Below are 12203 nucleotides of genomic sequence, written 5' to 3'. Positions count from 1 at the left end.
AGAGTCTTCTAAGAAACTGAAAGGAAAACAAAATGTTGAATTTTAAGGTTGTATATTTATAGACCCTGTCCTACAAGGGAATATTGATTTATTCATGTTAACCATAAACTCTGCCTCAAGACCCCAAAATTTAAGAAGCAATTATTTTTCAAATTCCTATTACAAAAATGAAACTAGAAAGCATGGATAATGTTCAAAATATCTCCAAATGATTATAATATTGGGAACATGTTAACTATACTTTGCTGATAAAAAGTAATAAAACTATTTGAATGATGTACTTAGATACAGTACCAGGATAGAGGATACACTGATGTAGGTGGAGACAAATATTGTCAAGGGCAGCTAAGTGGAGTATCAAAGACTGGAGCAAGCAAGAGAAACTTCAGACCAATGTTTAGATGGGCAAAGGAAGAAATAATAGTTATGAGTTGGGGAGGACATAGGTATGTTTTGGGATTATTATTATTTTTTTAATCTTAAAATATAAGCAGATGTGCATTCAATATTTGAAAGGTGTTTAGCAACTTGCATAAAGTTAAAAAAAGAAGTCTACAAAATATGAGCAGAATCACCAGTACAGACTTTAATAATCAGTAAATCCAGTTTTTTATATTGCTTATTAACATTAATCCATCATTTACCAACTAGTTTTTTTGTATCAAAATTGTTGAGTAGGATACATAAAGGATAAGTTGTTGGAAAAGCTTTTTATTTTGTTTATTTCAATAAATATGTATAAACTTTGAATGTATTGGTTTACATTAAAACACACCGTATTCTATCTGCCTGTACTCAATCTTCCTAAGTATTATCTATCCCATAATGTAACTACAATAATGTTGTTTTCATCTTTAGGACTACAAAGTCATCTCATCAAACATAGAGAAAGTGAACAATAACTTTGTTTTTAGTTCTCCTCACACATGCATTTTAACATATTAATATACACAAAACACAGAATGATCAAATCATGGTCAAAACGTTTAGATCATTATGGTTTATCCAATGTGCTGTATAGGAAGAGAACTCTAAATAAAATAACTAAATGCTAATTAAAAGATCATCCAACTGCAGTTAACAAGTTTATTTACACCAACAGCCTAACTTAACGACATAATGTGAATGTTGATGTTTTTAAACAATGTATTAGGTTGAGGAATAATTCGTGAGCATTTTTAAATAATTTCATTCAAGCATTACATGCAAGACTATACAATACTTCAATGCATGAACACATTACACCCAAAACATTTATTATGATACGTTATTTCATGTAATACCTAGTTATATAGTATGCATTGTTTTAAACGAAATTGCCAGAAATTAAATGCGAAAAGCAGATGGTGTTGAAAATGCTCGATTTTGTCCACTTGACATTCCATTTAATGAGCTGAAAATGAAAGACATATGAAAATCAAACACACCATCTATTAGAGCAAAAAATTATCTACCAAATGACATGAAATATTTTGCTAAAGCGTTTCGTTTATGGATATATTTTTTTAACTTGAAAAAACGCTCACGAATTATTCCTCAACCCAATATTAAATTACAAAAAGAAAACCAAATCGACATATGGTATCAACACATTCACTTTATGTACACAACAAACTTGTTAACTTCGAGACATTTAAAAAAACAACAACATTTATATCTGGAGAAGAAATTTTTAAAACTTGTGTAACAACAGGTTACAAATGTTGTAACAAAACAAAAAATTATCTTCTTTTACAAAGATTAAACACAAACTTGGTGTGAGAGGATAACTATGGCTTGTCCAAACATTTTTTTTTATTATGACTTCAGTCACAGTAGTTTCAAGGTTTGATGTTGAAAAAACAACAAAAACAGAGTGTGATGCAGGAATGGATTTTTACATGTGCATTTTAGTGTAATAAAAAATACATAAACATGCTTATAGTTTAGGTTTTTTGTGGAGCAAGCTATGCTATATCAGACCATATAAAATATTGTGTTATATAGCTTAAGACTAAATGTGAAGTTGTTCATATGTTTCAGCAGTAGGTACACAACACTGGACACTACAAATAAAAAAAAAAGGTATTAAATTACTTATAAGCTTTGGTTAATATAAACAAAGTAAACTAAAATAAAAATATGATACTGATATTAATAATGTATTATTAGTGATTTTATATAGCAGTTTGTTTATTCTTTCAACAGATATTTTAGTTGATTTAATTGTAACTTTGACAGTAGGCAAGTTTTTATTTCGATAATTACATTTTGACCAATAGTATTTAGTCATTATCACATAATAGTTACATTCATCTGAACATAATTCTTACCTGATGATGACTCGTTACTTGGGGTTAAAATGTTGTAAAATAAACTTACTGTAGAAATTGCTATTATTGCATTTTTAAAGGAAGTATTCAGTTTAGTCAGTTCCTCACTAAGCACATATTTTTTATTGGTGTTATTTCCTGCCTGTATTTGCTAAAACAATTATGTTCAAGTTTGTATTCTCAGTAACATAATATTAGACTACATATAAAGATTCATTGCTGAGTATATTTTCTTTAAATGCATTTTAATACCAAACAAACTGAAATAATACAATACAAAAGTATATGCAGGTTAGTTCAAAACATACAAAACTACATCTATTAAAAAAAGCATTAGTAAATCATATGCTTTTATACTCCTTCAAATATATAAGCCATAAACTAAACAAATACATGCTTACCAACAGCTAGCCCTCTGTTTTAGTCTGCACAGGCATGTTCTCTGTTGAATTTTTCAATGCAAACTTCCTTTCACTGCACCAGAAATACCAAAACAGAAATAATGGAGATTAATAAAGATGAAAATTACATAATGGTAAAAAAATGTTTAGGTTCCACAATATTTCCCATTAACTTATAAAATAAGAGCATACCGTCATCTTTGTAATTGAAAGTTTGTTTTCCAACACAAATCAAAAAGTTCTTAAGATATTTTATTAACTTGCAGATGTTGAAAATAAAGCTTCTATTAATTTCTTTTTCTGGTTAAAATTCTGTTTATAGTAACAATATTAAAAATTAAATTTGTAAAATCAACCAAAGTGAATGTTTGTTGCTATCGATGTCTTGATTCTTCAAGAATTAAAGCTACAAATGTTACAAGGTGCTACTGACATCAGCTATAAAATTACTGACATTAAATATTTTTATCACAGTGCCTGTAAATAAATAAAAAGTATTAAAGCAGGAACTGGGTTTGCAACAGCAATTTAAAACTAAGTAATATGGCCATCAGCTTTCTAAACATATTTTTCTGAAATATTTATACAACAAATTGCTCAGTTTTTTTAGTCAGGTATTTATACTTGTATTATGTCGGACCAAAACATAAAATCACTCGATACGTTACGTGTATTCCATCAGCAGTGAACAGTATAAAAAGTTGATAATTTGAAGGGTAAATGTCTTCTAAATGTATCAATCGCATCTCCTGTTTGATGTTGAAAAACCAATAAGTTGTGTAATGTCAAAGTTCATACAATATGCTGTAAAACAATAAACTTTGTATTGTTATATTTACATAATTCATTTCTGATAACAATTGATTTGTTAACTCCACAGAATTACAAACTATATTCATAACTGAAATTTTTATAAATCTACCTTACTTACTCCCTTGCAGTTTAAATTTATTTTCAGTATTTCAATCAGTCATGAGTTTGCCCATAACAACAATTTTTAGAACACTTTTCAGTGATATAAACCAAATAAAGTAGTAGGTTACAGATAGAAAGATCCATTTTACATACTGGACCTTCAAAAAATACATAATTTATAAAAACTAAATATAATTTTTAATGAAGTTTTATTTAGTGTATATTCCTCTGGATAATTGTTTTGTGGACAAGACCAACTCAGGAATGACTTCTGAATGACTTTTTAAGCTCCTTGTTAAGTCTTCCTTTAAAAAAATATACATGGTATAAAGTAGTTCTTGACCATAAAAGATCTTCCTGAAGGGACTAAATACAATGATAACAATAATATTTCCACTTCACAAGAAATTCTTCAGTTCACTGGAACTTATCTCACCTTAATAAAAGTTATAAATTACAGAACAAGATGACAACTGGACTAGGTAAAAATCTCTTATTAACATCACAATGTGTGGATGCTACTTGCTGTTACACTAGGACTTATCTCACCCTAGTAAAATAGTTATAAGTAGTAGATAAGATGTTGTTTTGGCAAAGTTCTTAATTTTCAAGAAGTCTTAGTTGAACTAATTATATAAATAACACATTTTATTAATGTCTAAAAAAATTCATGACTTATTTTATAGTCATAAATCTATTTATAAGAGCTATTTACTTTAAATAATTTAAATCCTCATACTTGATTTTGCAATTGCCTATTCATAGGATTACGGACACAAATTATACAAATTATATTTATACACAATACTGAATTACATCAGTCAGTTATTAATGTGTATAATGTTCGTGACATATTTTAACTCTCTTTCATTCAGTCTTTTATTATTTTGGTCAAATATTTTTTACTTGCTTTTATAAAATTAGAACAAAATTGAACTAAAACATCGTCATTTTCATTTATGATTTAATATACTCCACAGACACACAGTCAGTTCTCTGACCTCCTGTTTGGAATGTACATTCTGGATGTCAAGCATATGTTTTTACTTGCAGTAGTATCACTTCAGTTTAATGAACTTTTTTAACTAGAACAACTTACATGCAACTCAGAACCACAAATCTGTTTAAAATAACTAATTACATACAAAGACTATATCTGATCTTGCTTCATGCAGCTAATTAATATTTTTCTTTTAAATGAAAATATTATGAATTTATCCACATTCTGACCCTACATGTCTTGGTGAACTTGATCCTAGGTTTGATATCACACTTCTGTGTGATTTAATTGAGATGACCTTTATTTTTATCACGTGTGACAAACTTTATCTCTTTCACTTTGCATATACGAGTTCCTACAATATTAGTTTAGTATTTTGTTTGTATAATAACATCTGCATAATACAATATTTTCATTACAACTTCACATTTAGCTCACACAATGTTAATTCACATGAAACTTCTTATATGCCAATTTATGAGAAATGACAGAATTTTTATCACATCTTCACCTACCGAAATGTTATAAATTCTGATTAAGAAGTTAACACACAGATTCACCTACAAAAGTTGTAACATTTTCAAGCGAGACTCAAAATTCAAACACTTCAGAATAGTTGACTATTCTTCTTCAAGAGAATAAAGAGTTACATTTAATGAGTGTAATGAAATATATAGGCACAGATGCTGATGTCATGTAAACCAGATTTTCAATACGAGTTGACCTTGAAAAATAGCCAATCGTAATCTAGAGTTATTTGAGTCAGGTTTAGTTTGTGCTAAAGAGGTGTGTAAATTGCATAAAAGATTTAAATGGCATGATAATTAGAAGAATCATTAAGTATTTTCTATAAAGATGAAATAAAGAATACATAATAAAAATTAAATAAAGACAAAAGGTGGTAGAAAATACAGAAAATAACAAAATGGAGCAATATATAGGATATCATATCAATATAGAGAAATGTAAGCAAGGATAATATTAATAATGTAAAGTAAATTTATTTATGAATTTAGTTTTGGAAATCTTTCCAAAGACTTGTAAAGGTCAGCAGTCCTGGTATCTAGATTTATACCATTTGATGTTGCAGTATTTAACACTGCTATTCAATAAGCTTCTTTAATTTCTTTGTCTCTGTTAGATGTAAAATTTGTTTTTATATCCATAAGTGTAATGTTTTCAAGAGAATGTCCAGGCACATTAAAGTATTTTGTGACTGGAAATTTTTTATTATTTATTTGTGGTTATTAACAGGTTCCCGTACAGTTGTCTTGGTTTTGCTTACATATTGGAATTTGCATTTTTGACACTGGATTAAGTAAATAACATTTTTTTGTAGAGCATGTTATGGGTTTAGTGATTTTTTTGTTTTGGTATATGATTTCCTACATATTATGTCACATTACTATTTTATCTTTACAGGAATTAGTTAAGAATTCTCATAATTTGTGATGAGAAACCACTATGTTAACCTGAAGATGACCTCAGAAGGTCAAAACGTTGTTCTGTACTTTGTTTTAATTAAAGCATTAATACCCACACCAGATATCTTGAGAATACAATTCTTATACCTACTACCTCTCTTAAATGTTCTATGTACTTTACACACCTCTCTGGCACAAACTAACCTAAACAACTCTAGATTATGATTGGCTGTTTCTGAAGGCCAACCCATATTGAACAAAAAGTTATAGATTAGCGATATATTTCTCTTATTTTCAATTGAACTGCCCTCAACTACCTTACAACTTTTACTGTCTTGAATCTAATATATCTACAGAAAAATTTGCAGGAATAACTGGAACAAGATATTAACCGATACAATATCTGGGCTAAAGGATGAAGTTACATTATCACGAGTCTTTAGATTTCCTAATTTGTATTCTGAATTTGTCTAGTATTATTCAACAGTATCTAGCAGTTGAGATCACTGTGAACTGTTAGATCTACAGTTTTTTTTTTTTGTTCTTAACTAATAAAATTCATGCAATAAAAACTACCTTAAGCGACTTGACTCACACTGTGGAGCAGTCCATTTCAAATGCTGAGGTGGTGGAGCTTGTGAGTGAAGGAATGGACAATGAGCATTTCGACAACTGTTGCCAAATTTACACAACTGTGATAGAAATAGAACCTGCTTTAGGAACCATAAGTTATTTATTTACACCCTTCTATCATAACTCACAGCTTGGAACTTTGTTCTGGTGCACAATATTAGGAAAAAACAACTGTTTGTTTATATGTAATATACACAAGATAAAATACACAATATAACCTAAACACATCAAAAATTATGTTGTCCAAGTGTGATTCTGAAACTTTATATTTGTAAGCCCATGCATTTTAACACATATTTAAAAGTTAGAAATGAAGAAAATTATAATTTTCTTATACTGAAAATGTATTTCCATTCAGTGCTACACTCTATATGAAAACTTTTCTATATGCATGCAACGAGCATTGCACCCCTCCCATTGGAATTAGTATATCCCAATGTGTCTCATACAAACCATCATCCATCAACCATTAGTAGCATAGCATGCTCAGGTGATGCATGTGACTCCCTCTATACTCCTCTATTAAACCTTCACTTTGAAGTGTGGTTAAAGGTGTGAGAACCAGAGGCAGGGTGGAAAGGTGGGAAGAGAGAGCAGAGTTAAGTACCTGTCAGAAATACATTTAAGAAAAGGAAAATTAAAACTTTTGACACAGTACTTCCCTCCACTCACAAGATTGGCTAAAATCCTAAACTAAGAAGGATTAGACCTGGTGCAAGGGAATAACAAAAGCACCCTTAAATGCATCTGAAGGATACCCCTGACCAGAGAGAATGAGATCCAGAGATCAGAGGAGGGGAGTTACACCATTTTTGAGCAGAAATTGCAAGGTGTAGAGGCGAGGGTACATTGGACAGTAATTGACAAGTAAACTACATCCAAAATCTCCTCTGGGGGGTACCAATGTCCACATAAGGGTGGGATGAGGATCCACTCTCATTACTAGGTAACTGCACAAGAATCAACAGCTTACAACAATCTGGAACTAGCCATCCAGCATTGAGAAAATAAATTCAATGTGTGTGAGGACTTGTTTTGATTGGTTCACTCAAATTCAACACCTCAATTCTGGGAACTGATGTTTATGCGAATATAGAATGAAGGCTCCAAATCGAAAAAGGGGTAAACTGTATTTATGATGAATCAACTCCAATTAGTATGGTACATGTAAGATGACAGATTAACTCAACTGTATATTTAAATTAATAGTAGGAGGCCACAACTAGTTTGGTGATGAATCAACTCCATGATATTGTAAACAGTATGAGGAGGTTATGTGATCTCTTAAGGTAACGGACCAACTCCTGTGATTGTGTAAACAGCTTCAAGAGGCCATGTCCACCAGCGAGGGCATGGATCAACTCCCATAAAAACCATTTAGAATCTACAACAGCAGAACACGACTACCCCATTCTCAAATTAATGGTTATAACAAACGTTTTTGTAGAATCCATCCAGGAGGGTACCTCCATGGTCATCTACCCAAATAACTTGGAACTGGAAGGTGCAAAGAACTTCCATATTCCACTTGAAGGAGAAGTGTGAGAATGTACTGGAGAGTCTGAAGGAACATCATCACTGGAGACAATGCAATGAATGACCATTAAACTCTATTCTGAAAAGCAGACCATACCAAGTTATTCATTCAAGGCATTGTAGGGATGGGTGACTATCCCCTTCTACTTTATCTCTGCAATCCATGAATGGTATGGTCTGGAAAAGGCCAATTTATGAAGCAATTATCCTGAGGTATATAACTTTACAGAGATCTTGTGAAACACCTCATCTCTATGGTGAGCATGTAGAGTCATGGACAATAAGAGTGGGAGTCTAGATGTCTTACAGTGCACACTTGAAGCTAAAGAATACCAAGTCAGACAACACTTGTCACAGAGCTGGATCTGTATAATAAAAGCAAAGAAAGAAAGGCTTGTAAAAAAAGAGGAAAATGCACAAATCTTACCAGTTAAAGTCACATTGAAGTATGGAGCATGGCCACAGGAAGAAGAAAAAAACCCCAACAAAAAATGTGAGAAGATGGAGTGGATGGAAAGAAATACAGAATAAGGTATAGGGATGAAGAAGGTAGCAAGTAATAGGATAAATGGATTAGAAAGCTGACCCAATTTGTAAGGGAGAAGGAAAATGATCAGGAAGGGAGGCAGAATGCCAGGGAATAAAAAGATGGTTGCACATACCCAGAGGATAACTGTATTTCAATATCACACCTGAGGCATCTGGCTGGACACAGAGTCTATCATGGTGCAAAAATGGGAGATAGAAGGTAGGAAATAGGAGAAAAGGGGAGCAACCCTCCTGAGATGCTGCAGACTTGGGGAGAATATATTTAGGTTGATAATGGGCATGTGAAACATCAATGGCAAACAAATCAGACCAGCAAAATTCACAAGCCAAAAGAAGGAGGCAATATGTCTTAAGGGACAAATGAAACAAGGAACATGTGAAAAGTGGTTCAAATGGAGGTAAAGTTAGGGCATGGAGGATCACAGTAATAACCCAGTTTGGAAGGGGAAGATGCTTAGAAGGCCTTTGAATCTTAGAGGAACGTACGAGGTAGTGAGAATAAGGGAAGTAAAAACCTCACAGTAACTGGAAAAATGAAATATATGGGAGAGGACTGTCCAAAAATCAAAGCAAGGAGACCACAGGCCCATGCTCAAAGAACCAGAAAAGAATTTTGTCATCTAAGCCACAGAAGGCTAATTGACAGGTAACCAACAGTAGTAGATCTTCCACCTGCACTGGTATACTTCCATGGAAGATAGTTGAATGGAGGTGACTTTACATGTGAAACCAAATCTTTTTTTCCAACGATTGAATAAAACATTAGGCGTGAAGGTGCAGGAAGGGAAGATTGGGAAGTAGAGCAGGGGTTGAGGTTGATACAAAAAAAAGGGAAACATAAGAGGGACAGATGGTAAAATTAGTAGGCATTGGAGCCTCTGAAACCAAGATTGTGCTGGCCAATGGAGTGCAATTAGGAGGACCCAATAAAGATGGAGTGTACCACAGAAATCACCCAATGAAGCACTTGTATAGGAGAGTACACTGAAGATGAGATAAGTATCTGCGTGGGCCCAGTACAAAAGTTCCAAAGTCCAAAAATAGAAATCTCTGGGCTGGGTGCTCCCATTGTGATTAATCAGAGCCACAACCATAGAGCTGTCTGAAAGACCACAACCAGACAGTGATGGAAAGGAAAGAAGGTTGGAAAGCATTCATACCAAGGATTTGAACAAATGCAAGCCCTCAAACTCTGAAGGAAAGCATTCTTGAACAAATGCAGTGAAAGAAGTGGTGTACCTCCTCAATTATGGGCTTAGTACAGCTACCACTGCAGATTGTCTCTAAGAAAAGGAGGAAGATAAATGGTGGTAAAAGAGGATCCTGTGCAAGATTTCATCATAAACAGTAAGTGACTGAGCTGAGAGAACACAATGAACTAAAAGATACTTATGCATGTGTTGATGAGACTTCCAAATGCACAGGGATGGAGTGGGTTGAAGTAAGGACTTATCTAATGTAAACAACTAGTCCCTAGAGCTGCTACAAAAAGGAGGTGATATGTTTGAGTGGTCAACTCCTGCTCAGAATTAACTAAAAGGAACCATGTGTTATGTAATAATGAAATTGCAACTTTAGAGCCTCAAAATGAAGAGGAAAAGGCACAAATAAAGTGCCTGAAACAGATAAACCATCCAGCAACAGACAAACCAAAACAAAAGGTTGAAATTGAAGTGATAACAGGACATAGGAGTAGGCAATGGAGACATCCATTATTGGCACTTATTATCAGGTGAAAACACCAATCTCAGTGAAAAAAAGACTCTGTGGTGAATCTGGGGAGTGCAATGAAGCAGTTGAGGTTAGGAATCATTGACTGGCCAACAATCCCCAGTTGTTATGGGACAACAAAAAAGTAGGAAGAAAACACCCAGAAATGGTAAACCAGTTCAATATCTTGATCCAAAATAAATCTTGAACCATGACAGACAAGGGCATGTCATAGATCTCAAGTAGGAAGAAAGGAAATAAGTAATAAGAGATGGGAAGGGAAAGGAAACTGGATAATGAAACCTTTGAAGAGAACCATTAGCATCTAATGATTGTTGATGAAGGGAAGCCAGGGGGATAGAAACACCTACAGTCAAGCTCCCAGAGGATCCAAACCTTCAGGAAATTAACAAAAAATGTGCTCAAAATAGAAGAAACAGGGAAGGGTTAGGAGGAATAGGTGGCACATAAGGATCCTACAGAAACAAATGGACTACAAAAGTTATAGAGGTAGACTGCTTGTAGGTTGCCTAAACCTAAAACCAACAGAAAATGCTAGTTGCTGTTGTAATCCACAAAATGGTGAGATGAACTTCAGAATGCATTGCACAGAAAAGTTTCCAAACCTCGAGTGCAGAAATAAAGCAACATGAATTAACTGATAAACAGAAAAAAGTAATCTAGTTGCACAAATCAAATGAAGTTCAAAATGAGCCACTTCATGAAGGAAACAAAGTCAAACATGCAGCAATAAATAAATTAAACTCAAACAATGTCAAAGGTAAAGAGAAGGTTCAATAGAGGAGAGTAAAGGGAGTCATGTGTTACATGAGAGTCATGTTAAAATACACAAATTCCAATGAGGATTGAGCACAAAGTTTGTAAAGTAAAAGTTCATATGTAGAGGGAATCACCAAATACGTGAGAGGAGGTAAGTGCCATATTGAAAATCTGACACCTGAATTTCTTCAACAATACCTTTATTAATAGGTTATCCACAAGGTAGGTTAAAAAATAGCACACGACAAACAGTTTACATTCCCAACAAATGGACTTAATAATCTACACTCTACTTGTTTTTTAAATAATTTAGGGATTCGTACTCATTCAATCAACAAATCTGTACAGTATGGCATGAGCAACAGTCCATATAATATATTTTCACACAACCCTTTATATTGTTGTTATGAAAATATTATACAAATAAAAAAATGATTATTCTTGTATCATGTCACATCTAAATTTTAAAAATTATTTTTATTTAACCCTATTGTGATGGGTCACAGGTCAAAAGCAACATCATCACCTTTGTTGACTTGCATTCAAAATTTTACTCAACTACTATTTTATGAAATTTATATCAATAATACTGGTATTAAATTGTAGGTTATAATGCAAATTGTAGCATTATATGTTATTTATATATATTTCTTAATTTAAAAGTAAATATTGAAAAAACACCTAAATATTGTTTTTTTTTGTGAGTCACGTCAGATGTTACTAAGTTTGATAAATTATACTAGAATTCAATGGTATTGATATAGTAATTTAAGATTAAATACTAAAGGTAAGTTTCATATTATTGGATATAGTACCATCAGTGCAAGTTTTGGTTGGTTGGTTGGTTTTGGTGTTTTACGGCACAAAGCAGCTTGGCTATCTGCACCAAACATCAGGTAAAAAAGTTAAAAATTAAATGTGGCTTATTGTGACCTGAGTGTTA

At 32.6% G+C, this 12203-nt stretch overlaps 1 protein-coding gene across 3 annotated transcripts in view; it reads right to left on the bottom strand.

Moving 5' to 3' along the window:
- Window positions 1-698: 698 nt before the first annotated feature.
- The window catches only part of Nab2 (Nuclear polyadenosine RNA-binding 2), a 61289-nt gene continuing 49784 nt past the window's right edge, over window positions 699-12203 (bottom strand). For 2 of the 3 annotated variants that reach the window (XM_076465465.1, XM_076465467.1), the window contains exons 15-17: window positions 6629-6744; window positions 2714-2786; window positions 699-2045 (exon numbers count right to left, since the gene is read on the bottom strand). In XM_076465465.1, the coding sequence (XP_076321580.1) occupies window positions 2720-2786; window positions 6629-6744 (183 nt within the window). In that variant the 3' untranslated portion in view covers window positions 699-2045; window positions 2714-2719. The remainder of the gene's footprint in view (window positions 2046-2713; window positions 2787-6628; window positions 6745-12203) is intronic. The other variant, XR_013016747.1, reaches the window with a different exon arrangement.

This window comes from Tachypleus tridentatus, chromosome 10 (assembly GCF_004210375.1).
Source record: "Tachypleus tridentatus isolate NWPU-2018 chromosome 10, ASM421037v1, whole genome shotgun sequence".
NCBI classification, from domain to species: domain Eukaryota; kingdom Metazoa; phylum Arthropoda; class Merostomata; order Xiphosura; family Limulidae; genus Tachypleus; species Tachypleus tridentatus.
Note: the sequence above shows the minus strand (reverse complement) of the source record. Positions and strands in the feature narration are given on the sequence as shown.